The 27,317-nt window shown below is 45.3% G+C and overlaps 1 protein-coding gene across 1 annotated transcript in view; it reads right to left on the bottom strand.

Moving 5' to 3' along the window:
- Positions 1-240: 240 nt before the first annotated feature.
- The window catches only part of MLXIP (MLX interacting protein), a 41,334-nt gene continuing 14,257 nt past the window's right edge, over positions 241-27,317 (bottom strand). Inside the window, exons 2-17 of the mRNA XM_027878640.1 lie at positions 19,197-19,303; positions 18,799-18,884; positions 17,447-17,536; positions 17,142-17,183; positions 15,859-16,030; positions 14,860-14,949; positions 14,198-14,289; positions 13,426-14,089; positions 10,431-10,552; positions 9,541-9,727; positions 8,672-8,796; positions 5,653-5,751; positions 4,340-4,467; positions 3,216-3,339; positions 2,448-2,577; positions 241-1,973 (exon numbers count right to left, since the gene is read on the bottom strand). Of these exons, the coding sequence (XP_027734441.1) occupies positions 1,852-1,973; positions 2,448-2,577; positions 3,216-3,339; positions 4,340-4,467; positions 5,653-5,751; positions 8,672-8,796; positions 9,541-9,727; positions 10,431-10,552; positions 13,426-14,089; positions 14,198-14,289; positions 14,860-14,949; positions 15,859-16,030; positions 17,142-17,183; positions 17,447-17,536; positions 18,799-18,884; positions 19,197-19,303 (2,380 nt within the window). The 3' untranslated portion in view covers positions 241-1,851. The remainder of the gene's footprint in view (positions 1,974-2,447; positions 2,578-3,215; positions 3,340-4,339; positions 4,468-5,652; positions 5,752-8,671; positions 8,797-9,540; positions 9,728-10,430; positions 10,553-13,425; positions 14,090-14,197; positions 14,290-14,859; positions 14,950-15,858; positions 16,031-17,141; positions 17,184-17,446; positions 17,537-18,798; positions 18,885-19,196; positions 19,304-27,317) is intronic.

The following is a 27,317-nucleotide window of genomic DNA, read 5'->3' as shown; positions in this document are numbered from 1 at the left end:
TTTGCTGTAAAAAAAAGAAAGAAAGATAAAAAAAGCATCTCCTCATCTGTCTGCACAGCTACAGGGAGGCATGATGGGACTCAGCTCTGCCTTCCCCTTCAGCTCTCAGTTCCTCAGCCCAAGGTACCTCTGCTCATGGAGAGGGCCCTGGGGTTCACCTTCCGTGTCTCCTCCTTGCACGTTCCTGCTCACACTGAAGGGAACTCAGCAAGGAAAGCCACTGGCTGCAAAACTTCAGGAAAAATTAAAACCAACCCCACCCCCTGTGCTTAGTTCCACTCCCCAGGATTCTTGTTTCCTTTCAGATTTTGGCCCACCAAGTGGAGGACAGTGGGGACAAGGCTGAGAAAAACTCCATCCCCCAAGGAGGACCCCCTGAGTGCATTTCAGAGTGTGCAACCCTCAGATGTTCCAGCTGCTCCTCATTTTAGCACTGGGAGAGGCTGCAGACCACCTCCAGCAGCCTGATCTTGGAACTGGAAGAAAACTGCTCAGAGGAGGGAGGAGGGAAGAGATCCCCACAGTTTGCATAGCTCTGAAGAGTCAGAGTCAAGCCAGGAGTGGAATTACAAGGGTCACAGGATCATTCCAGACTATGAACTATCAGCTGGAATGACTATTCCAGTGCTGTCTCAGGATGGACCATTCCTGCTGTAACTCAGTTTATCTGCAGCAGAGCACAGTCTGTGCTGAGACTCCAACAGAAAAACGTTATGCAGTGTTTTTGAGCTTTTAATATATTTTTACATGTGTTATAATTCATGCTGAACATAACCCTCCCATACACACCAGGTTTAGCAAAGTCCTTCAGGTTTTTCAGGTAGAAAGCAAAAAGAAGAAAAGAAGACAGAGAAGCAAAAAACTGACTACAAGTCTGTGTGGTTTGATATAGTTTTCTGAGATAATAAAAAAGCCAATTTCTCCCCCTTACAAACTCAATTCTTGCCTCTGAAGTGCTACTACGTTTGCCTATGGGTGTGTTTTATATGTGCACATTTTGTGAGGATGGCAGCTGAACTGTGCAGAGTGCAAGCAAACAGCTCATTGATTAAACTGGTATGAAATTCATAAATTTATCCTAATTGGAGAATTTCTGCAATCTAAACCTGCTTTCTTGCACTTACTGCACAGCCTGCTGCCCCCTTGCAATGGCTGTATCAGGAAAAAGAATAAAAATCAGCTACTTTATTTACTAGAAAATAAAGCACGTCAGGAAACTGATCATATGCAATGACACACTCATTAAAATAAAAAAGACACAAAACACAGCCTGAGATTTTAATTCTAGGATTTTTGCCATGACATCACTGACGGATTTTTCTTCTCCTTTGGTTTTGTCGTGTGATCCTGCTTAACAATTTCCACTATTCAAGTAAAACAAATGGAACTGAACACCAGAAAACAAAATAAAGAGCACGTTTCGCTTCATAAAATCAAAAGTATTTTCCCCTTGAAGAGCACATTCCTCGGTGTACAGGATTTACCCTTCAGAGAGTTTAGTACTCGAAGGTGTTTCTTAGAGATCTGTTGCATACAGATGAAAATGCTGCATTGATGGAGACATATTGCTGCCTGCAGGACTCAAACCTGCTGAGTTTACCTGAGCTTGGTGTTTTTCTCACTGAACGGAGCCAGCACAGCACTGGAGAGGGGTCAGAACGTTGGGACAACGCTGGGTCACTGACAACGTTGCGTCGCTTTGCACGTCGGCTGAAGGCAGAGCCGGACACCCCGAGCGATCGGGGCGATGGAGAGAACCCTTTCTAAAGTGCACAGGCTGACAGGAGCCTCACCAGGCTGGGGCTGGCAGGTTCTGCACCCCTTGGACAAGCACCTCAGTGTCTTTGGTTGTTAGGTTTCTCCAGCTCTCTTGTTCAGTTTGATCACGGCCTCCGTGGCTTGTTCCGGCAGGCGCGACGGGTCCGACAGGATCGACGTGGTTGTGCTGAGGTGCCGGAGGGTGTTCAGCACCACTGCAAAAAACAAAACAGGCAGAAAAGCAGCAAGAAAAGCCATTAGAGTCTGACTGACCTTCCTTCTGCAACCCTCCACAATTATAAATGTAAATTGAATACTTGCTGAACTGCAAGGGGGAACAGAAGGTCATTCCAAAGCTGAACACAAATCTCACACATCTTCCTTCATCGTGAGAGAAATCACACTGCCAAACTTACTCCAATGTATTTGAAATTTAAATGCAGTTTAAGGCTGTTTAAATTCTGGTATATTCAGCAATACGGTTTTTTTTCCTGCTCAGTGTTAAACATGGAACCAAGTGTCTTCTCACTCAGAAGAGGTTCTAACTTTTCCCCTGAGCTAACAAAAAGGAAGTGCAAGTCATATTCATCATGTGCTTTCTTTGTCATCCTCTGACTTTCCAGAGATGATATTATATATGGTCTCGCTTCCTATGATGTGGAATAGCTGCAGGATGGAACTTCGCTTACTTGGCCTCAGAACAGGAAGAGAACAGTGCTGATCCAACCAGGCCAGTGCAGTTTCATTCAGATCCTTAAAGCTTGCTGTGGAAACCATCCCATTGAAGGACTCAAACAATGGCTTAATAATAATGCTGAACTGCAAACCACCAAATGTTAAGGGAGACAACAAAGGAGGAGTTCAAAAACATTCTTTGGGAAAGGCTATTACACAGAAAACACTGGATTTCTTACTGGACTCAACTAGCAGAGGGACTGCAACATTTCAAAAAATATTTGTTCAAACCTACAACACTAAGACACAGGAAAAATTGAACCTCAGTTCCTAATGACACTCATTATATTTTGCACAATCCCTCCATACTCACCTGAAAGGGGAAAAAGGCAAGGGGGAGAAAAAAGGAAGGAAAGGGGAGAAAAGGGGAATGTACAAGTTCGTAATTTTTTTCCCCTGAAGTCTTTGCTATTCTCTGTGTAGGTTTCCCAAAAGACAACATGAGCTGCAGTAACAGCAGAGCCCTAAAGATTTCTTGTAGTACCTCACCTTTGTGTTGCATTTTACTTTCCAGTTACCCCCCATACTTTAGGATGAACAAGTTGTGCCTCAAGGCAGCCTGAAGGCAAGGATTCATATCCATGCACAGATGTGGACGAAAACTGAGGACACTTGTTATTTAAGTAACTTGGCTTCAAGTCCCAGCATCAGAATCCCAAGTTCTCGGCTCTAAATGTCCCAGTACCAAACTCTAAGCTCAACAGGTTGATGTAAAAGGATACAATCCAAAACTTCCAGTTCTGCAGGGTCCTGCTCATCACGTACTCGTCAAACATCTTCCTCATGTGGTCAAACCTCTGGCGCGTTACGGGAACCCCGGTGGCCGGGAGCTGCTGCTGACAGGAACTGCAAAGATGTTCCAAGGTCAGAGTCCCACTAAAAAGGGCACAATTCTCTTCCAGACTAAATCAGAGCACGAGAAATGTGTGTATCCCCACTCTCTCTGATCAAGGGGCTTCCCAGGGCACGAGGCTGACAAAATGTAACTGTTCCAGTCAGGAACACAAACTGTTCTCCCATCAGTTTTGTCTGCATTCAAAGTGGTTCTCAAACTGCTACACACACACTTCTTGTTACAAGCAACAAAACTGAAAACAAAGTATAACACAGGACAAAGTTTTGGGCATCCAATTAGAAGGTACAATAGGAATCAAGGAAATATTTACAGTTAGTCCTGAGCAATGTTACAGGAAAAAATGTTATGGGGATTCTGAAGGAACAGATCAATTTAAAATAAAATTAAACAGACTCCTTCATACTTTTTAAGAAAAATAAAAAGGTTTTGATTTGCTGCTAATTCTGATATTACTCCTAAGCCTAAAACTTCTGGAGATGGAAGTAAAGCCACTGGGGTTCTCAAGGTGCTTTACAATAGTACGTAACAATCATGATCCCACAGAGCAAACTGAGGCAGCAGGAAGGTGAAGTGATTTATCAGAGTTATATTCGACCAGTCCAAACATCTGGAGTCCAAGTCCTGTGCCTTATGTGCTCAATCCTATTTTCCTGTGAAAACTGACATTTGAGAAGAAAACTGCAGCAAAGCCACTGAGAAGAGTAAGAGTGTTTGATCACCAGTGAGCACAGCTTTATAAAAGCATCACCACTGCCTTGTTCTCAGAATTATTCTGACCTGACACATCTTCCCTGATGCTGCCACTGCCATGCATTTGTGCTCAGAGCTTGCTGAAAACCCGCACAGTTTGTACCCACAGGAGCTTTGCCTTTAGTTTGGGGCTGACAGCAACTTCCCTGCTCTTCAGCACCCATCTGCTGCATGGTGTGACCCCTGGGCAAACACTCCCTCTGCTAACCAAAGCAGCACAGAAAGCTCCCCAGGTCTCACATGATCGTGGCGTTCAGCTCCTCGATTTCCTCCCGCAGGCGCTTGGTTTCCTCCTGCATCTGGGTCCTTTCCTGCTGCAGCTTAGCGATATATTCTACTGCCTTCTGGAGTGTGATTGCATGGCTGATCTAGACCAAACACAAACACAGAGCTCACCTTCTGGAACACAGGGAGACACACAAAGAGCTTGTCCCTAACCTGCAAAACACTCACAAAAGCACTTCAGCCCCTCAAGTTTCCTTCACTGTGGTGCAAAAACACACGGCCAGACCAAGCAAAACACTTCAGACACTAAACTCTTCATTCCTCTGACTCCTCTTTGAACTCTAGCACAGAGAAATGTGGTTGCAGTGGTTGCTTTCTTCCAGACATTACATTTCTGCTACTTTGTTGAAAGAAGCATTTTAATAATTTAAAATGTTTTGTTTTGTTATCTGTCCTCTTACAAATATTTACAATTCTTACTTAAGTACTGAAGGCTGTGCTACATCTGCCAATAGATTTATAGGGCTGGTAGAAGTGCTGTTCGAAGTTGACAATATAGATTATTTAGTTTGGGAAACCTGAAGTTATTAAAAAGAAGGTAACACGTCCAGTTTTTTTCAAGTAGACTATTCTAGTCAGGAAGTGAAATTCCGATGACATATCACCTTGAAAAATTATGTAAACAAATAAAAATGCTGCAGAAAAAGCTTTCATATTTTCCAAACTATCCAGCAGTGCTCATAAACACAGGCATTAACTCAGGCCCGATGGCAAGGCACATTAAACCAGGCCCAGCATCACACCAGCAGCATCTCCCTGGCTTCTGGTTAGTTTGTGGCTCAGGCACAGTGAGTTGACAATCCTGGCTGCACAAGGATTGTGCCTTCCTGAGTGCAGCTCTGGGGACCAGACCCACCCAGAACGGGTGTAAGAGCCAGTGTGTCAGAGGAAAGGGGACACCCCAGCAAATGCAAAGTCAGCTTATGCTGCAAACATGACAAACAGCTTCAGTACTGGGGTCCCAAGATCAGTTTTTCTACATTCCCTGTTGGCTTTAAAGCTGCATTATTTCATCAGACAAGACTCTGAAGTTGCACCAGAATGACGACGTCTGAAAGCTGAAGTGCTTGCACACACTCCTGCTTACTATAACTCCTGGATTTCTCCCCTTCCCTTTCCAAATCCCTCAGTTCAAGTATCTTCACTTGATATGCCAGCAGACTGGCATTCTCAGTCAACAGTGAAATGATTAAATTTATTAACAAGTCTTTCAGAATGGCTCTGTTTTACATTTCAAATCAAGCTGTCAGTGCTGCCAAGGTACTCACCGACTTGGAGTTGGCTGACACCAAACTGCTCAGGGCATCGAAACCAATCTTGATATTCACCCTTCTCTTCTGCTCCGACAGATGCTTCATCCTTCGATTCTGCATAAAGAAAACCAGCTCAGTCTGTGCTGCTCTGCTTTCCTGTCCTGCTGCTGTGACTACTTCAGCTGTTCAAAAATCAGTCATTTTGGTTGACCTGTGGCATTCACAGCCTCCCCAGTCAAAGCCACGGCACTATGAATTTGCAAACAATGATTGAGGTTTTTATAAAGGAGCTTTCAGTGTTTTAAATTCAATTCCAAACTTTGTAGGTTTTCTTCCTAAAGTAAAAATTTTTTATTTACACCATTTCTGAAGTCAAATTCCAATTTTTGAGGAATGCAGTTAGTTAAGGTTTTGTTGAAGCTTTTCTGTTTAAAACAGTCCATATCACTTATTCCTAACAGAGAATGCCTACTGATACAACAGACAGCCTGACAAAAAGAAAAAAAAAAAAAAAGAATCCACAACTCCCACCTACCCTGAGGATGAAGGCTTTGTCAGAGATGAGCATTTTCATTTGTAGCCTTAAAAACTTAATTCACAAGAATTTTGAGGGAAACTAAGTTCAGTTAGCTGAAGTCTTTTAACGGCATACTTTTGTCTGAGCAGTTCTTAGCATGAGCAATAAAAGTTGCTGAAGTCTTGGGCCACAAGCTGCAAACTTGTGGGAGACAGAGGGCAGTGCGAGTTGCAAGATAAGGAAGCTGTGACTGTCAGCAGAAGCTGCAACCAGTCCAGATAAACCAGCTAATGACCTGCCTAGAGACAGGGAAAGAATCCAGCAAGGGACAAGAAGATCCTGGACCAAAACCCACCACTGGACCAAGGGCCACAGACAAAGTGTGTCGAGAGCACGTGAAGAAGGTGCTGAGTGTAAGGGAATAAAAACCCAGGGATTTCTCAGCTCTGGGTCCCTCTCCAGAGGCACCAGCTCCAGCTGTTCTTACAGCTGCAGCAACTGTGAGTGATTTAACCCAGGAGGCTGACAGAAGCTCCCAAGGCAGAGGAAGTGGAGTCTATACATTGGCACCCAGAGAAAGAAAAGACTTTCCAAGCTACAAAAGGAGCCTCAGTTTCTGCTCCAGCACTGGGACTGCCAGATTACTCCAAGCCCTTGGAGCTATTTCTGCAGGAGGCCAAAGGAGCAGCGAAGATCCCCTCTCAGAGCTGGCCCACACCGCCGCCCTGTGGCTTCTGCTCAGCTCAGCTGCAGCAGCGAGGAACCACCTCCTGTGTGACAGCCACAGCAGAACAGCCCTCCTGAAAACCAGTCACCCACAGCCTGGAGGCAGAGAAAGAATCCAGTATGGAACAAAACAGCTCCAGACCAAAAACCATCCCCAGCCCAAGAGGTGAGTGCCAGGAGGGTGGAGAGCGTGTGAGGAAGGTGCAGAGATCATAACGGTACAAAAGCCCAGCACTTCTTTGTTCTGGGTTCCTCTCCAGAGGCTCCAGCTTGTGTTGTTCCTATTGCTGCACCCCTCAGTTCCTATTCTTTTCCTGGAATTGGATGCCTGGGACTCTGCTGCAGGAAACCTGGGGTGAAGAAACTTCTTTGTAACATAGTTTGCCCTTTCAGAACACATTCCTGGCAGAGCGAGGCTTTCCGGTGGGAGATCACCGTCACCCCACGCTGGAAGGGAGGAAAAGAGTGTAATAAAGCAGTGAAGTGGCTGCTCAAAACCACAGAAAATGCAGGTTCAAGAGCAGGACCGCTATTTTCAGTGCCCTCTATGCTGTTCCAAACTGAAATAACAATGGTACCTGGCAATACAGAACTGTTGAATTTAACAATGCAGAGGAACAAAAGAACATACACCTAGAGACAGGTAAAATACCACTGCTTCTCTCTTTTCTTACAGAAGAGTTACTAACAATACACATCCAAAGTAATTCCTGTCAGAGCAGGTGAGTTTAAATGGCTATGAAGCCTATTTTGCTGCAGAATTTTTACTTTTAAGAACACTCCTCTATCTAGTGACCCCTTTCCCACCATCAGCTAGCCCTGATAATGTGTTCCTTTGTTAACTTGCTCTTTAGCAGCAAGAACAGGCTGCAGCTACTGGTTGTGGCATTCATGCCATGCAAATCACTGCAAACTTTTATAAGTAACTTGTAGCACGGTCAGCAAGGGCCAGTTCTGATTCTCCTCTGCAACAGAACTAGAACTGAGTGCAATCACAGGCTGGAGGTGCTAAACTTACCTTTCTGCCCTGGGAGTAATCAAGCTGGTATCAACTCACAGCATAAACAGAGCCAGACGGGGGTTGGCACTTGCAAACCAGTTAAGTAACACTCCCTTTCACAACAGAACAAATGAGAGGGTTGCAGCTGATTGTTCTGCATTGGTTTTTTTTTTGTGGATAGGTTTCTCATACCATCACAGAAAGTGTTCTGACAAGGTCAGCTCGTGTGTGAGGCGCAACCAGCGTCAGGTGCTACCTCTAGACCGCCGAGTTCTTACCCCAGTAATTCTCGAAGGGTTTTACAGGTGTAACTTGTAGAGTCTGTGGAGCTGCTTCTCTGTGGAGCAGCAAAGCATCACTGGAGACATGTAAGTAACTCAGCAGGTCATGAACTTCCCCTCCAGCGATGGCCAGAGCCCTGCAGACTGAAGAGCCCCAACAGAACAACGGCAAAAAGCCACGGTTTAGAACACTAAGCCTGAAACCTTTGACCAAGTAAACTGAGACCTGTCACAACACTCCTGTGAGCCACAGCAGGAACTGCTGTCATGACCATAAGGACCTGCAGAGGTACAGCTAAGCCTGGCCCCTCTGGTGACACATCCCTGAGGAACAGAGCAGATCATTAAGGACTGACATTTTGAACTGAACAGAGCAGCACAGATGCAGCAGCAAGCTAAGCCCAACACACGGATATGCTGCTGCCTGAAGCACAACCTTCTCTAGTCCATGCTCAGAAAAACAGCTCCAAAGGCAAAGGAGAAAAGCCCCTCAAAGGAAAGGACACACACCTTAAACGCAGCCATAGTGGGGTCCGTGGCAGGTTTTCCTGAGCAGCTGTTCTGAGGAGACTGAGGGCTGGGGCTCTGCTCAGAGGTGCACGGGGAAGCTTGGCCTGAATTCTGGCAGTCCCGGCCTTCATAAAGGAAGAAACACAAGTCACATTAACAAACAACTTCCTGTAGCAAACGTAACTGCTGAGAAGTTTCTACTCAGAAACGAACTGAAATGCAGTCGGCAACCAAATTACACTGTTTGATGCAGCAGCCACATGCTAGAAAACACCAAGACTGCTGGGAAAGCTTAGAATCTCATGGCACAAGCATAATAGAGCCCAAATAGCAAGATGTAATACTCCTTTCACAGACACATAGTTCAGCAAAGGCATGTTGAACATGTAGGCTGCGACTCCATCGTCCTGCTGGACTCCCCCATTCGACTCCAATGGCCTGGGACACGATGGTGACACTTCACAAGCCATTTACCACCAAAACCAGCTCCACTGATGCACATGCAGAAGGATCTTTGCACTTACCTACTGTGTCTGAGATCCTCCAGTCAGAATTAGGGTTATGACACTGAACAACAAACCTATTCAGCACTTCCTACACAGATGCCTTTCAACGGGTTTAATTTCTTGGTGACTATGACAGCACATCCTTTTAGAAAGGAGCCACTTGCAGGAAGCACAAACCCACAGTTTGTGGGAACACTGCACAGTCATTTAGGACAAAAATTGCCAACAACTGGATGCAACTGAAGCTGCAGGGTAGAAAGGGATTATCCAGGGATCCTCAAGGCCCATTTATACCCTGCCTAACCAACAGAAACACACTTACATGTGCAGGGCAGAGAGAACGCTTAGAGCTTTCTAACTTACTGGGTGTAGGTGAGGGAACTTGTGAACTGCAACTGTGGGAAGGGATGTGCTCTCCTTTCACCAACACATCCTGGACTACACTAGGAGAGAAGAGATGTGAGACTGTGGACTGGCTTTGTTGGCTACTTGGTGCTCGCTGTGCTGGACCAACCAGAATGTTACTACGGAACTCCGTCACCCCGGGAGCCTGGGAACAGCACAGAGACAGCACAGAGAAACACAGAGAGAGAGAGAGCAGGGGGGGCACAGGGAGAGGAGTGAGAGAACGGAGAAAGCGGGGAGAGAGAGAGAGATTAGGAAAGAGAAAGAGAGAGAGAGAGATTTGTTACCTTGCCTTTCACTAAAAGGAGCAAATTAATACATGATTAACAATCTGACGACAAGAAACAAGGGCTTATATATAAGGAATTGGCAGGCACCGAAGTCAGGCTTCTGGCAGGAGACCAGTGTCCTTTCATAGCTTAAAGCAGTATTATAACACATCAACAACATAATATACTACAGTCTATTTCCATCTTCCTGCACACAACATATTGGGGAAACCGACTCACATACTCAAGGCATGCTTTCCAATATGTCAGTGGAAAGGTGACTTTCCTGGCTCCTTCTGGCTTAAAGCACAAGCCATCCCCATCCACAGCACTGTGTACACAGGCCTCCTTGGAACCTTACTGTTGTGTGAGACAGTTTCTGAAGACTATTAAGTGCTTCCAGGCCCACAGTGTAACTAAATTAAAGATAAGCAAAGGTAATGCTGAGTGCACAAATGCATACGCGGGGTAACAGGTCATTTAGTGGACTCGTTACCCTCCTGAGCACATTATGGTTCTCACTGCTTGCAAATAACAGGCCTAGAAAATAAATATATTATTTTTTGTTCTTCTCCTTACTCTGACAATTCCAGCTGGTGCAATTGCAACATTAGACTGAGACGTGGCTGGCGTCAAAATCCCCTCTCTTTTTAAAGGTGCTGGAGTTACAATCACAGCTCTGGACTGTCCCTGAAAGGCAGCTGAAGAACAATAATTCAGTTAGAATAGTTAATGAGACAAAAAACAAAAAGGTGGAGATTATTATGTATGAAATAACTTGTCATTAAACAGGGGGATGGATTAATGAGCACCTATTTGGTACTGTTTCACTGCCACCAGTTTTCCATTAATCTCAACCCCCTTAATCCAGTACAAAGGACTCCAACACATCATTTTTTTTCTGAGGTTTTTAGCATCAGTGTCACTGTTTCCAGGGGAATTTACAGAGGTACACAGTAATTCAGGGAGCTGCATTCTGTCAGAGCTGAGTTTGACAGGAGGAAGATCATCTTCACCTCTCCTCTCACATCCACACTTCTTGTTCTGCTGACCCAGGAGGGGTCAGTGATCCAACACTTCATGCTTCCTTCCATACATATTGAATCCTTTTCCTCACCACTTCATTCTACCAGATTCTTTCACTATCTGGTTTTACAGCTGCCTCAGATGACACACAAGCACAAGACAAACAAATGTGACTGGGAATCAGCACCAAAAATCCAGAAAACAGGCTAAAGAACCAGGAGTTCTGCAGTGCTTGGACAGCTAGAGAGAATTCTGACTAGCAGCAAATGTCTGCACATGAATCTGTGAAGATCTCCATTTAACCAAGGCAAATGTGCTGTTGGTTCTTGCCCAGAATTCAGAGAGAACACGATGGACCCTCCTAGACTGCTATTAAGGGAGGAATCAGGCAAAGACAAAACTTCCATCTGGTTTTTGAGAAAACTGACCCAAACTTTCTCAGTTTCATTCTTGCCTCTATTGGATCCATCCCTCCTTCGTACTAACACAGTCAGGATGCACCAGAAGCGTCCCCACAGCCCAGGCCCTGCAGTTTAGCATCAGGACTCTGGAGGGCACACACAGCAGGACAGGGAGACAGTGCAGGATTATCCACTGTCCCCTTCCTGACCGATCATCTGCGACTGTGTTTTGGATCAAGGGGAGTATCTGCACATCCTTTACCAGAGAGGACTGCACAGACCTTGTGCCAGCCCTTGGGTGGGGCTGTGGGGCACAGAGCTCTGTCACTGTGACACAGGGAGCTCATTCTTTGAGCATTCTCCCCATCTAAAGGCAGAATCACAGCCCTTCCACTGTTCACTGACGTTCAGCTGGACTCACGACATCTCCATCGAGCTCAAGAGCCTACTCTTAGCAGTGCATTAATGCTGCCACACAGGCTTGGCATTCCTGACTTCCACATTTGGGGAACAACATTTAGAAGTCACTTTACACGTTCTATGTTTCTGTCCTACACGTGCATCTTTTGCAGACTTTTCTCTCAAAATCAGCACATTTATCCTGAAGGGGTGATAGCAGACTTCTTCCCCCTGTGAAGTCTTGTACCTGATGAGACAATCTGTACAGATTTGTTGAGTCCTAATACCACTAGGCAGTAAATGTGTTACATCCCTTTCTAACACAAGATAGAATGGCATTTGCTTTATACTCAGGAGATGATTTGTTTGTCCTGAACACAAGTGACAGGCATAAATGCCTCAGTGACCAGTACTGATATTTATTCTGTTGCCAAAAATAAAGCGCTAGTCTTTATATAAAAAGTCTTGGATTTGTCCCCAGAGCTTGGTGTCCCAGTACTTTAGGAGCACTGTGATTCCCAAACACCACCACTACCAGGAATGACAAACAACAACAGTTTTAAACCCAGATGAGAAATGAAGTCATCGGTTGTGATGGTCTAGAAGCAACTGGTAAAGCATTGGGAAAGTGATATATGGGGTGAGGAAAAACCCAGGAAGCACTAAGAGAGCCAGAAGCAAAGGCTTTCTCACAGTGAATTGCCTACAAAGCTTTACTAAGTGAGAAATTCTTGTCTTGACTGCTGGAGGTACATGGACTTTTGGTTTATAATCCACTATAGACAGGACCAGTGCCATTAACACCCTGGAACATTAATCATGGACCAACCTGATTCCAAGTGACATGTTAGAATTAGATCCTTGGGTATGTTATTCTCCTGAACAGTGATTTTATTTTTTTTTTTTAGTGGGTAAGCTCAGTATCAGGCCTCGGCAGACACACCTACTCCCTAGTAAAGCCTGTTTAACAATACTCCTCCAGGCAGGGTTTTTTGTGAATTATTGTTGCTCATTTCAAGTGGCTGAAGTCACTTGGCCCCCAGCCAGCACAAGTCTAAAAACAGCCTGCAACAATCCCAACAAAAAGCTTGCTGTCTGTCCTGCTCTGGCCTTGAGCTTTCCCACAAGAACCACCACAAGCAAAACTCCCTCTGCTCCTCTTGCTATTCTTAGCCTTGTGCCAAAGGCTCCAAATCACACCCAGTGTGGAGGTCCCAGCACATCAGTAGGTGCTCGTGCTCTGACCCAAAACCCACGTGCTCCATTTCAGCATCTCAGGAGTCTGTAGATTGCTCGAGACAAAGATCTCCAGTTCCCTCAGGAGATCTCCTGATCTCTCCTAGGGAAGAGCAACACTCTCTCCCTACCACCTCCTCCTCCACAGTGGCTGAATGCACTGAGGGGCAGAGTTCATCACAACAGCATGACCTGAACCTGAGCTTTCCTGGGCCAGGATCACAGGGCCCATGTGCTGATGCAGATACAGGCCCAGCACTGTTGTTACAAGGAGAGACCCCCTTTTGCAGGTCAGCTTTTCACACTCGCAGTCAAACTGCTCCCAGTCCTTCCAGCAGTCCAGAGCATCCCACTGACCAGTGTGGTCACACCCCAGTGCACTCAGGGGTTCCACGGACACCGCAGCAAGATGTATTTTTACTTATTATGCAAAACAAGAAAAGCAAGGTGGTCTTTCCCTCCTGCTGGTCCCACTCAGACAGGAAACCCATGACCCCCCCAGTGCTGCTCACCTGGGGTGATGAAGGCATTCTTTACCAATAAGGACACTGTTTCAGGCTTCGGAGTAGGCACTATTTTTTGTGACTGTTTGGGCCTTGTCCCAGCACTGGCCAGAGGAACAGCTTTGGGGAGTGCAAATGTCAGCTGGGACTGGAGCTGGGGCCGGGGCTGGCCCTGCACAACAGCAGTCTGGAAAGCCAGGTTACAAGGCACTCCCACCCCCGGCTGCTGCGTGGCCAGGACGACGTTCTGGCTCTGGCTGAAGGTGGTGGCGGGGGCGTTGTGGGTCAGCGTGGCAGAGGCCGTGTGTGTGATCACCGTGGAGTCACAGAGCCCAAACTTGGGGGTTTCTGGTGCAGCAAAGGCAGCCGGGGCAGAGCTCAGGTTGGAGCTCAGAGGCACCGCCGGCAGCGGGGACTGGTGCTGCGCAGTCGCAGGCTGGAGCAGCGGCAGGGGGGGCTGGAACACTGGCATGAAAGTTTGTGGCCCGCTGAGAGACGAGTCCGGAGGGAAGTCCGGAGGCTGGATGAAAGATCCCCCACTTCTAATGGTGGAACACTGGTCAGTGCCAACGTCAGGAATGACGGGAGTAGGTACTGAGGAAGCAATCAGTCCATCATCGATGTTCCCTGCTGGAAGAGTGTTGGGCAACGACCCCGACGGCAGGACAGGAGACTGACAGGAAAGACAAATATTACTGATTCAGACATGTCTAAACTCCTCCAGAGGAGCACATGGCTCATGTCAGAGCCTTCTGTTTTAAACATCAGGAATCCCTCTCACCTGGGAGGAGTGGCTGCTGCTGTCTGTCGTGGCTGAGCTGACAGCGGACGCAGAAGGGAAATAATTATTGGAGCGACTGGGCGTGAATAATTCTGAAATAGGAAAGGTCCCCTATTAATTTTCTACTTTTCATACCCAAGTTACAGCATTGCTAAATCCTAAAATTCACAGGAATATTAGTGTTCTTTAGCAAATAATAAAACCAGGCCCTTTTTGCTTCACACAACTGCTGTTAATTAAGGAATGAATTGATCTCTTCAGGGCAGATTTCAGCCTCCATGTAGGCTGGGACAACACAAAAATCTGCCCTCTGCTTAAGGTTCACCTACACACAGACAGCCAAGAGCTGGTCCCCAGCGCAGTCCCACAAAGCTCAGTTATGTGATGCAGGCTGCAGGCAGGGCCAGAAAACAGATGTGACTTTTGACTTCCATGGAGATCCATAACCATCAGAGTCATCAGTAGCAGTTTAACGTCACATGGAATTCTCGACAGTACCATAAAATGTTCGAAGGCAAACAAAATGTTAAATCTCTTCATCACTAAGAAGTGTTAAATGGGAAAACCTTAGACATCTGCAACATAATTTATCCTTGTTTGAAAAACTAGTTCACCAACCACTACAATTTTAAAGAAATTACTTGACAATTTATTATTCTTACCCTGAAAAGGCTCAAAAGTATCCATAAAATCAAAATTTGGCTGGAGAGGAATAAGCCCTGGTTGAATCATATCAGCATTTCCTAAGTGTCCTGCAAAATTCAGGAGACAGATTACATTAGCTTCCCATCACTCACACAGTAACAGCAGCAGGAATAAAGCATTTGGCTAAAACATGAACACACTCCACAGCCAGGCTTGGCCAAGATATCACAGAAAAACTGCTGCTGAAGTGAACTGAGCATCTGCTTCTCTTCAGAACTACAGCACAGTTCTGAAATCAAAAGCACTGGGGAATGAAACTTTCAACTACTAAAATGGAGGAGGTGAGACATGAAGGCTCTCACTAACAACTGGGGATTGCCAAGCTTGGATGTCTCCTGCTCCCAAACCTGTCCTGCCCCTGCTGCACAACACAAACTTGCTGGGAAGCACAACCTGAACCACCAGAGCACAGTATTTTAAAGTAAATTATCGTGCAGCTCATTTGCCTTGAGTACGATTCACGTAAACCACAGTTGCTCTGCAGTTTCTCAGACATCCCTGCAGCAAGGACGGTGCACAGTTCCCACCAGACAGAACTCTAAAGCTCTTGGAATTGTTTTTACAGATGGGACTTGCACTCATTTTAAGGGACAAAAACAATTAAAAAGACACAGGTGCTCCCTCAAAAACACACCCACAACTGTGCTCTGAGATAAATAACAATGCCTTCACCACTGACAAAGAGAAATATTGCTCATCACAGATTTATTCACAGCAATGTCAGAAGGCAAAGCTGGGAGCAGCACACAAGAAGTTAAGACAGAAGTTAAATTTGGATGAATAGCTGGGATTCCATAACCTATAAAGCATAAGACAGACACAGGCTCTGACCTATTTTTCTCTGTCTCAGCAATATAAGACAGATTTCTTAGGCAAGGCTGCAAGAGCAGCAAAGCAGCAAACCAGGGACTTTCCACAGAGGTTCTCACTGCAACAGAGCTACAGCCAAGAAATACCTATGTCCCTGGAATCTGGCCAGGAAACCAGCTGATGTGAAGACAGTGTGGAGAAGAGAGTGTCGGTGAACTCGGACATGAGCATGTCTGCATCCAACAGGCTGCCTTCCTCCATAGGGACTGGGGTTTCCCTGCCATACCTTCTCTTTTGCCAGAGAACCACGTCATCGTCCTGCCAAAGGAAAGGGAGACGAGTCAGGCTGCCCAGACAATGCTGCAGCAGCCTGCTGCAGACCCGTAAAAACAGTCCTCATTCTTCACATTCTTAGGGAAAGAAGCTCTCTTTGAGGAGTCATCAAATGGACTGAAACAGGTCAGTGGTGTTTCTTACACACCAACAACTTCAGCTCGCTGGTTTGAGCAACAACAGAAAACTTCTGCAGAATAAATACCATGACACGCCAGGAAAGGTTTTTGCCCCAGAAAAATAGATGTTGAGTAGAAGGACATAAAACAACTTCATCAACACCCTCTTGTTTGATTCACTACATGTGTATTTTTGTACCTACACTTTAACAACCCTTTGGTTCGAACAAAAATTAAAAATAACATGAACAGCAAGAATGCAAAGCAAACAATTCCTGTCTGGTGAGAAGTATCTGGAACTCTGCAATGCAGTGAAGTGTAATTGTACTCTGACTTTGCACAAGGTGTGCTGATATTCCTGTGGGCACTTTTAGTCCATGGAAAATACAACATAATGTGACTTGGCTTACCCATCCCTCTCTAAAGGCTGAGCTAAAATGCATTGCCTTGCAAAACAGAAAAGAGAACAGTGCTTCTGATCATCAGTTTATATGCCCAAAGCAGCTCTGATGGGCTTGAGGGGACACACTAAAAGGTGACACCACTGTTCCTTTAAAAATTCTGTCTTTCTTTAGGATCCTGGCACAATATCTGCCCGAGTTGGGCACAGCAGGAAGATCTGCAACATGTAGCTCACACATCCTCACAGATCCAGTTACACAAGCAAGGCAGCAGCACCAGTTACAACTCGGTAACCAGATGAAATCACGTGCCAGCCCTCAAAGAGATTCATCTCTCTGGGCATGCAACACTGATTCTCATTTCTTCTGTCACAGCACTTCACCTTCAACCTCTCCTCCAACCAATCTCAGCTACAAACCTTACATTGCTCTCTAAGGCACAGAACATGAAGGTGTCTAATCTTAATTAAGGCTTAAGCAAGATGCTTGTCTTAGATTTGAATCAAAAGCAAGCTACTGCACGTTACAGCTTCGTTATCTACTGTGGGTTCTACAAGCACAAATGCCATTACCTACCCTGACCAAACTTGAAAGATCTTCATCTTTGTGTTTCTGTAGCTGCAAAAGGAGAACAAAACAGATGGTAAAGTCAGAACAGGGCCGGCATGTGCCAGGAGAAGACCTGATTTTGCAAAACTTTTAAGACCCAATCATGCACAGTCAGTCCCAGCACAATAATTTTTAGTTAAGTGGAACTAATCAGATGAGCGTGTCTGTACCAGCTTATCATCCGGCTTAAGTGCTCCTGCATGCTAGAAAAAGGGATAGAAAAGCCTCAAAAAGCAACAACATACTGATCAAGCTCAAGTGAACCAACAGACCCTTTTCTTGAAGTATGTTCTCCACTTGTGGTATTCCCTGATGACTATTTCGATTCTTCGCTTCCAGTATTTCCCTTCCGTCGCAATGGCCTGAGAACACAAACACATACCACGAATTACACGGGATCACACAAGGCCTGAATGTTCAACATGTTTCCAAGCAAATATTCAGGCATAAAAAATGCAAAAGAAAGCATGCTGATTCTGTTTGAGCTCGTGTATCAGCAGCCCACACTGCCCCGGAGTTCAGCTATCACAGAGCAAATCTGACAGTACCAACTTCATCTTTCCCACAGAAACCAAACACGAGATGATGTCTGGCTGCACTGTCAGCATCTCCCACACCAGCTCAACCACAGCCAACAGTTAAGAAATGGCCAAAAAAAAGTAAATTAAACTTAACTTTCTGAAATATAACGTATAAAGCACAGAATATCCTGTGAATGCCACCAGGTTACATGCACAGATACACACACATAAGCAAGAGCTGCTACAGAGAACACAAAGCAATATAAATTTGATGTCCAGCTCAGGGAGGAATGTGACCCTGCAGGTCACACACTAATGGCAACAAAAGGATCAGACAACATGGTCTTTGATGTGTCACAGAGAGCAGTGTATAAATTGGGGAGAGCAGACTAATGAGAGCCTTAACTTTGTGTTCGAGGGTCACTTTCAACACAAACATCAACACCGTTCTTTTGAAAACCTGAGACAGTTCCACAAAGTCATCTGGAACTCCTTTGAGTTATAAATTATTCTAGAGTTATGCAGTACAGAGAGAGTCACATATTGCCACATCAAGGGCCTCACTGGTTTTCTGCAAGGAGCCAGAGGGCAGATGTTAGTGTTCATTTACGTTTACAAGAGCACAAAAATGAAAGAACACAAACTCGTATTTGCTCTTCCTGTGAAGTTACCCTGACACAAAAAAAAAGAAATTGTTTGTTGTCCTGAAACTACACCTCACCACTTACATCAAATACAGAAAACTCTCAGAGGGTCACTCAGATTCAGTCCTGAAAACAGCTGTCACTCTGATTTCCCACCAACTTCCAGCCAGAAGACACCTCTGGCTGTCAAAATCCTAACTAATCAAATTTCACCTCTTTGACTTACAATTCACTAAACTGGAACATTAACATAAGTTACACAGACAACAAACATCCTTCTGATTGCACCTTGATCACCTTAACGTGATAAACCTACAAAAGCAGGTTCAGTCTGCTTGTAAGGGTTCCTTCTAAACAGAAACAGAGCAAAGATTTGCTCAGCTGCCCTCACTTCTAGCAGAGCAGGAAATGTTGCGGAGCCCAGGGGTCAGCGGGCTGTCCCTCGAGTGTCACACACACCTCTGGCCGGCGATGCTCGTCCACGTCCACGGAGCCGTCCAGCGGAGTCACAAAGTGACACACGGGGTTCTTGCGCTTCTCCAGGTCTGGAACAAGAACCAAAGGGTGAGTGCTCAGCACGGGAAGGGTCTGCCATCTGTCACCTCAGTGGCAACACGTGAAAGGGAGTCTGGCCAGGGCTTCTTCCCAACAGCAGGAGACAGGGAGCTCTCGGTGTGTGCTCGGAGCGCTCAGTGCGTCCTCTGGGACCTCCCTAAGCAAGCCCTGATCCAACGGCTCTGCCTCTGAGACATCAGCCTTGAGCACAGTTCTGAGCTTGCCACTGCACAATCATTTGCACCCTGCTGTTGTTACATTTGTCTCAGGGAAGCTGTGACACACGGGAGCGCGGTACTTACACTGCATGTACCAGGCCCTCCAGATGGCGTTATTGAGACGGATTTTATCTCTCCACTGAAGTTTCAGTCCCTTAAAATTTTTCCATTTTGGTGAAACCAACCTTCCGCTGAAACAAAACAGACAACAAATCATTCTGCCTTCAGTTTTTCTCTCCTTTCAAGACAACGTATCTCCCTAAAACTGCCAAGCTGTCAGTAGAAAAAAATTAAAACAAGTCACACTCGGTCAGTGACAACTTTTGCCATGTGCTGTCCATGGCTCACTGAGCCAGGAGACAGAGATTCATCCAGTTTTCAAGACTCCTTCATGCTCTCATCCATGAGAACTAAAGAACTGTCACAACTGGTCTCACAAGTATCTTCAGCAGCAATGAAATTCATTTCACCCACTCTTTTCTCCTTGCCATTATCCCAGCTTTTCAAATCCCCACCTATGAGCTTCCATCAACTGAGAACAAGGGTACTCAAAATTAAGCCCAAAACCTGGCCTCGAGGTTTTTGAATGTTTGGTCACATATAGCTGTGGCTTGGACTTTTTGAAGTTCATTTCTACAGTTCCACTCGGTTTTCCAGGCTGGTAACACTGGAAAGGAAGAATGAAATGCCAGTTCTGGCCCAAGAAAAACCAAACCCCAACAATTCTACGGTGCTGGCAAACACAGTTGGGCACAAAGGATCACCAACAGGCTGGAAATAGTAAGTTTTCTCCAAGGAAAGGTAAGGTTGGAAAGAGAAATAGGTTATGTATGAATGATCTTGGGAGGTAGAAGGGAGATGGAAGAGAAAAGGAACAAGTAACAAGGATTCCAGTCAACACTGTACAAACACAAACCACCCAGCCCTCAAAACACACCTCTGTGAATCATTAATCCATCCTACTGACAGAGCAGGGGAAGTAGGAAATATTTATAGCACAGTTAACTTTAAGCCAGAGACTAAAGCACTATCCCAGGTTCTCCCTCTCGTTTTTTGAGGGTTCAGCTGCACATCTTCCCAGGCAAAGGAAACAGCTTCATCTTGGCATGAGCATCAGGTCATGGACATCTGCAGTAAAATGTGCACAAGGGAGTGACAGAACAGTCACCTCCAAACCCTGTGCCCTCTCAAGGGAAATCACTGAGCACCTGGGCAGGGGGGAGTGATTTCTGCCATGAACTGCAGTGGCACTGCAGGGATGCACCAGCACAGGAAACCTGCCACCACCCACTCGGTACAAGGGAACTCACAGATGAATTATTTATCCTTAAAAGCCCCTGTTTTACACGTAAGCTCTAAAATCACTCTGCAAATTGGAAGTACATCCTACAGAAGCGCCAGGAACTTTCCTATTTGGTCTGGGAAACCTCCTGACAGCAGGTCTTTTTGAAGAAAACTTTTAATAAAACTTGTAATGCTATAAACAAGTAAAAAGTCCTCACAGCCTAAACAAAAGCAGCCAGGATGCCAGACCTGCCAATAGCAGGATATTAAAATAACACTTTCTTCAAGTATTTGGCTCACCATTTCTTTCCTCCCTTGTAAACACCACAGTTGCTCTGGCCACTCCAGTACTCCCCCAATCCTAACAGTAACAGAACAGTAAATGCCAGACTGCAGCCAAGTGACAGGTAAAGAAACCCAATTCTGCTCTTTTAATTTGACTACTGAGTAAAATGCCAGTTGTAGCAACAGGCTGTAGAAATGCACCATCCAGGGAGTTGTTGCCCGACTGTAAAAACTTAAAAAACATCTCCCCAAACCCCATTTCCAAGTTTCAAGACTCTTTTAGTTTATAAAAAGATCCTCAAATTAAGTATTAATGTCACTGTTCTCCAGCTGTTGTATGTCAGGGTAGAGAGCAGATCTCTCCACCTGTTTAATATTTCCCCCCTCACCTTCAGTGTTCACTGAACACCTTGTCTTATCTTTCCTTCTAAACCCAGACAAGCACATAGTTTCCTATTTTTCCCTCTGTACATTAGTAGTTTGGAGATGGGAGATTAACTGATGATGCATCACCAACACCAACAAAGTGCCCACATGCCTTCCACTAAGAAATCTGTCAACTTAATGTTCATCTTTCAGGGCTCTGTGTGACAGTTTGCCAAAGCAGCCAAACTCTAATAATCTGCACTAGGAATAGAGAAGAGCAAATGCTTTTCTATAAAAAGACTAAAAGGAACTGTAATCAAGTCTGCTACACTCCTTGCATCTTCAAAGAGCTAATTAAAACTGGAATTAAAACACAAATAGTTTAAAATATTTTCTACTACATTCTTAGAAAATGTTAAACAAAAGTAGTGCATCAAAAGAAGGAAGTGATTAAGAACCTATTCTTAAAATAATTATTATTTTTAGTTCCCAAGGGAGCAAAACACAAGTCCAGCTTGAGGTCATAAGTGAAACGACTTCAGGCTCAGTGGAGAGGAATCAGCATGAAGCTGACAACAATGTTTAGATACTATTCCAAATTCCAAAGTCAATGGAAAGTCAATTACTTCGGACAACACTGGGACTGAGAGCAGCTGCTTAACTGAAACCAGCCTTCAGATTTTAAAGCAGCAAAACAACAAGGAAAAACCCCAAAAAACAGGAGAGCCCCTCAGGCTGCTGCTCCTGCCAGCTCGGTAAGAACACACCAACTCCTGCAGCAAATGCAGAGCAACCTGCCCGACACCGGCACGGTCAGCGTGTACCTGGCAGTGGAAATCAGCACACACGTGGTCCTGCCTCCCTCTGCCACGGCTGCTGCAGCTCTGCAGAGGTGCTGCTTCCAAGGAGGGGAGCAGGAGAACATCCCAAGGGACAGCTGGGCCCACCAGTGCCCGGCACAAGCCAGGACAGCAGCACCCACAGCATGGGCTGGGGATGCTGGGGCTGCACAGGGGGGGCCTGGGCAGAGCAGCACCCACAGAAACAGGCTCTGGGCACAGCTGATGCAAACAAGGCTGGGGGAATAGGTGACTTTCCTATTTTCCTCACTGTCACACACACACACATCACATCAAAGCAGCTGAAAACCATCTGGTGGGTAAATGTGCAGTGCATTCCAGCAGCTCAGCTCAGTCTCCCATGAAGAAATCTCCTCCTCCTCCTCCTCCTCCTCCTGCTGAGACCAAATGTCCTCAAGTGATTTGATTGCAGCAAACCAGCCAAAAAAGCTTCCCCTGCACAGCCAAGAGAGCTGGAATTCCCCCTGGACACAGTGGCCCAAACGTGCTTCAGAGAGTCACAGGGCTGCCAGCAGAGAAGTTGCAGACACTCGAGGCTGCCACTTCCATGTGCTGCAGCTTTCACCTGCGAGTCCTGGATACACCAGGAGAGCTGGAGTCCTTTCCCAAGTTTTTTCACGTACTTTTTCCCAGCTCAGGAACTGCCTGAGCCAACAGATACAGGTGGGCAGACAGATTTGTCACAGTGACACCACCCTCTCCATTTTTAAAACTCCAGGTTAAGCAGTTGTGTTTTAGAAACAGTTACAAACATTCAAATATCACAAAATTTGCAGCAAAGTACAAGAAATAGATGTCCATTGTGGGAGTGTGACCTGATTCCCTTCAAGGTGTTTTATTTTTTTCTTCAGTCAACTGAAGTGTAATTAGGAGAAGGTTTGTATTCTAACAGCACAAAACCCTGGCAATATCTACCTACATGCAAGGTTTTGCCTCGGAGAACCTCATCATTTTGTTCTATATTAATAAACCCAGCTAATGAATGACCTTGCAGGATATTTTAGCCGTGGTTTTGACTCTGCAGGGACAAGGCAGATGGGTGACCTTCTCTCTTAGCAGGTAGAGGGCACACGAGATGCCACTCACAGCTGTTAAATTGACTTCAAATTTAAACCAGTAGCTCTTATGGCACCGAAAAAAAACATCCAATTAACAACCCAAATGAAAAAAACTCCTTGCAGCTTCTGCAGAAGCACAATCAGGCTCTGATATGAGATGACTCAACAGCAGAAGAATCCCCTGTTCTCTTCCCTTAACCAGAGGATTTTAAGAGGGACTTCACTCAGCATGAAACCATATGACACAAGCACCGTCCAGATTTGGGCAGAAAGGGACATTTATTTGTGTGCAAACCCAGAAGAATTTTGGTGGTTTGTTTTGTTTTTTTTCATTACTGATCAGCCTCAAGGAACACCAGCATTTTAAGAAACTAATTTCTACAAAGAACACTGAAGGGGCAGACAAGGAGATGTCAAAATAAATTCTACCCAAACCAAGCCAACCTCCAAAGGCTGGTCTGGTCGGTTTATATATTCTCCACTTAACAGGTGGTTTGAATTCCTATTGATTCCATGGAAACTGTAGGTATAGTATGGTAGAACTCATGGTTTTCATACAGCTCAAATGCTTCATTAAGCTGGTTCTGGTTCCACTTGCTGTTCCCCCATTTTTTTTCTCCCTCAGAAACGCTCACAGCAGCACCACAGCCTTGTGTTTAAATCCCCTTCTAACACAAGGCAACAGGGAAGACTTTGCTGTGAACACCAGCCTGAGAAATCCCCTTTTCCCATTCAGAAAAATGTAAGTTCATTCTCCACACCACGACACGTAAATGTTGCTGAGCAGGACTTTCAGCTGGCAAGGGAGCTTGGGATTGTAATGAATTAAATGCTGCACAAAGCCAGAGCTCTTTCAAATGCCCTGGGAGGGATGAAATGCAGAATCTTGTGCTTAAAAATAAGTGAATTGCATGCCAATGGCTACAAAGTGGGGCGTGGATTTTTTCGATGTCCCACTGAACTCCGCACATAAAATCCTCATTTCCAGCCTCTCATCTTTCCCTTGTTGTGACTGCAGGAACAAGGAAAATCTACAGCTGGCTCTCCAGCTCAGGAGGTGTTATTTCTTCTTCTGCACTCAGAGACCACCTGGCCAAGACCTGCAGATGGAATTTAAACACAAACCTCCCAGCGCTGCTGTTTAGATTCCATAGGCCTGGCCCTGCTGCCCAAATATGTGTTCCCAGCCAGCACAGCACATACTCTGGAAAGCAGCTACTGCAGACCTGCAGGAACCACTTCTCCAGACCACTGGGGTCTGGTGTACTATGGCTGTAAACAAACTGTTTTGTTTTCAAAGCTGAATTTTGTAAATTCAGTTTACAGGAACAAGCTGCAGAAATGTGTTGTGTTTCCTGTTTAGGTAACAGATTCCCACTGCCCTTGTGCTAAAGCACCTCTTTTTTGCCTTGTTAACCCCTGGTCAAAACCCACTTCCTCTGTGCCTCCCCCCTCAGTTCCTTCCTGAACAGGATCATGCAATTTAAATAGACTAAGAATTTTCCTTTTACTACAGGCAATGGTAACGAGGCTCTTAATTTAAGCAACAGAAAGAGAATCTGATTTGATAGTACAGTAGCTAAATAGATCAGCTTTTTCAGCAACACAGAAAAGGAAGTGTTTGGCTTCTCCCCAGCAATTTTTTTTTCGAAGGCGTGGTTTTAGTTTGTTTTTTAATCTCTGATCTGTTTTGTTGGGGAGTTGGGCCTGTCAGCTCAGCTATCCAAGAGCCAAAACTAACAGTATTTCCCCAAACAAAGGTTCATTCAGAGAATCAGATTATATGCATTGTGTACTGGAGCAAAGAGGCAGGGGAGAGGAACCAAAATATTTCTACACCAAGTGGATGCGTAGGACCGGTGAGGAGACCACACTGGAGCATTTTCCTATTTGCACCTACAAAGTTAATCCCATCTGCAGCTCCAGGATACTAATCCCAGCCAGAGCTCATTTTAAAAGCCAGATTTAGGGCAGGTCATTTGCTTGGTTACCTGGTTCATCCTCCTTACCTGAAATCCTCCCTCCAGGGATGTGCAAGGGGAAGGATGTTCTACTGCCCACACTCCACACAGGAGAGAAGGGAGCACCATGCTGGAGTTACAGCAAACATTTTAAACCAACCAAACCATCCCCACCGTTTGATTAATCTCCTCTTAAAAATAACACTTCAATCTTGAAGACAGAGACGCTGGGAGAGACAAACGTTCTCCCTCTATCACGAGTGTTATATATTAAGAAGTGCCAGAAAAACAAAAACAGAAATCAAAGCCAGCCACTGGCAAATGGAAATTGTAACACCTGCCAAGGAACATGTTATCTCAACTGATTTCACGTAGGCAGGCTCAGGTATGCACCTCCTGAGATGGAACAGCAAAGGGAAAGGTTACTTGTACACCTGCCCCAAACACACCATAAACCTTCATTTATTTATATTATAAGTTCAACACTATTTGAAGCAAAGTCTGGAAGTTTAAATTCATTTGCATAAATGAAGGTTCACAGCGCCTGGGCTCTTGCTCTGATAACACCCTGTCTGTGCTGGACTCACAAATGGCCAAGTAGATGTTGTGCACACAAGCGCTCCCGTGGCAGCAGACCTGTGCTTTGCCAAGGAAATGTCCTGCAGCCTCCTCAGGCTGAAGCAAGAGCTGAAAAACTCCTGTTCTGAGAGTGTTTTCACATCTCCCCTGACTGCTCTTCATACCACCACCACTGAGTCAATCCAGGAAAGGAGTCTCGTGCTCCAGCTCAACACAACAGGGCCAGGGCCTGCTGTGTGCACAGGGAGCCTGCTGGGAAGCACCTCTGGGAAATGCCTGCACCAGCTGCAGGTTTCATACAAGTTAGGGAAGGGTGAAAAGAGCACAGGGCAAAGGGGAACATAAAGAACAGTACAAATATCAAGGAGACTTGGAGGATGGAGTGTTCTTTAGACAGTGGCTATTTAAAGACTCAGAATATTTAGAGAGTTTCTCATTTCCAGTCAGAAATCAAAGGATATTTCTAGACATGTTCCTGCTTTTCAGACGTTTGTCCAACATTGACTCACTTTACTACAGAACTGAAACAGCAAGAGAAGAGAAAAAGCTTCATAAGAAATACCACACATATGTCAGTCAAAAGGTTGAGAAAGGAGCCTCACCATCACCTCTGCCACTGCTGACCCTCCCCAAAACCTCCCCCTGACCCCTGCTGGGCTTTAGTTTTGTAGAGGGACCAAGTCATACCTTTGTAACTTTGTACATATTATTACTTCACACCCCTCAACTGTCAAAAATCAGGACCTTCAACAAAGAACTGCCAGAAACATCATCATGAAAACAGGTGCTGACACACAGGACTAACACAGTGTCATTTTTAGAGCAGCTTCAATATAAAGGGAAGTGATTCCTACTTACTTATTTCACAGTGTCTTGAAACTTCCCACTTCTTCCTAAAATTTGCTTTCTGCCACTGGCTTTTCATCAACCTTCTCAGAATCAGAATATTCACTACAAAGAGCTGGAACTGCACCTTCCTTCTCATTTAAAAGGATGGCTGTTGGCAAGGTCCCTCTTGTACAGAGAGGGAGCTACACGTCAGAATCTTTTTGAACATGAAGACCTCAGCCCAGATTAATGAACCGATCAAGATGTGACGATCTCGGGCTTTTTAATTATGGTTCAAAGATTTTTTTCACACACAGAGCTTCTGAAAAACCCAAACAAACCCTATCAGTGTGACAGATCAGCACAGCTCTCTGAGCAGCACACACACCACCAGAGCCCAGAGCTGTTTACCGTGCGGGAGAAACCCGAAACCAGCTCCGTCCGCAGAGGATAGTGTAACGTTCTCTGAACAACATTAGAAGCCTATAAATACACTGCAAGACTTCAGGGATCTTATTCTGAAAGCCCCTTAAGGGTTTGCAAAAGCAGAGATGCTCCCCCAGCTCTCCCCTTGTGACACAAAGCTTTCATACCAGCTGTCTGCAGCCAGCTCCCCGCAGCTTGAAAAACACCAGGCTTGTTCCCAAATCCACTTATTACAGACTCAAGGCTTCAGCAACACATACAGTTTATTCAAAGTTTACATAAAAGCTGAACCAGAAACTACACGAGAGACAGAGGCAGGCTACAGGCACCCATGTGTTACTACTGAAGCTACTGAAAGATCGATCAAAATCTCATGGAAAGGTAATGAAGGGAGAAAACTCCTTCCAGAATGAACACGAAACGGCCTGGAATGTGGGAAAGGAGTTTAGGGAAAAAATAAAATCACTTCTAAAAGGTCATGCATGCCTCTCAGGAAAAGCCTCTATTCAGAGCTTTGTTGGATCCATGTGTAAAGAAATGCTTTGGCAATGCCTGCAC

This window comes from Empidonax traillii, unplaced genomic scaffold, assembly GCF_003031625.1.
Source record: "Empidonax traillii isolate 1590-97213 ecotype Southwest subspecies unplaced genomic scaffold, ASM303162v1 scaffold43:size1863611, whole genome shotgun sequence".
In the NCBI taxonomy this organism is placed as follows: Eukaryota; Metazoa; Chordata; class Aves; order Passeriformes; family Tyrannidae; genus Empidonax; species Empidonax traillii.
This window is presented reverse-complemented; position numbering and strand designations above follow the sequence as displayed.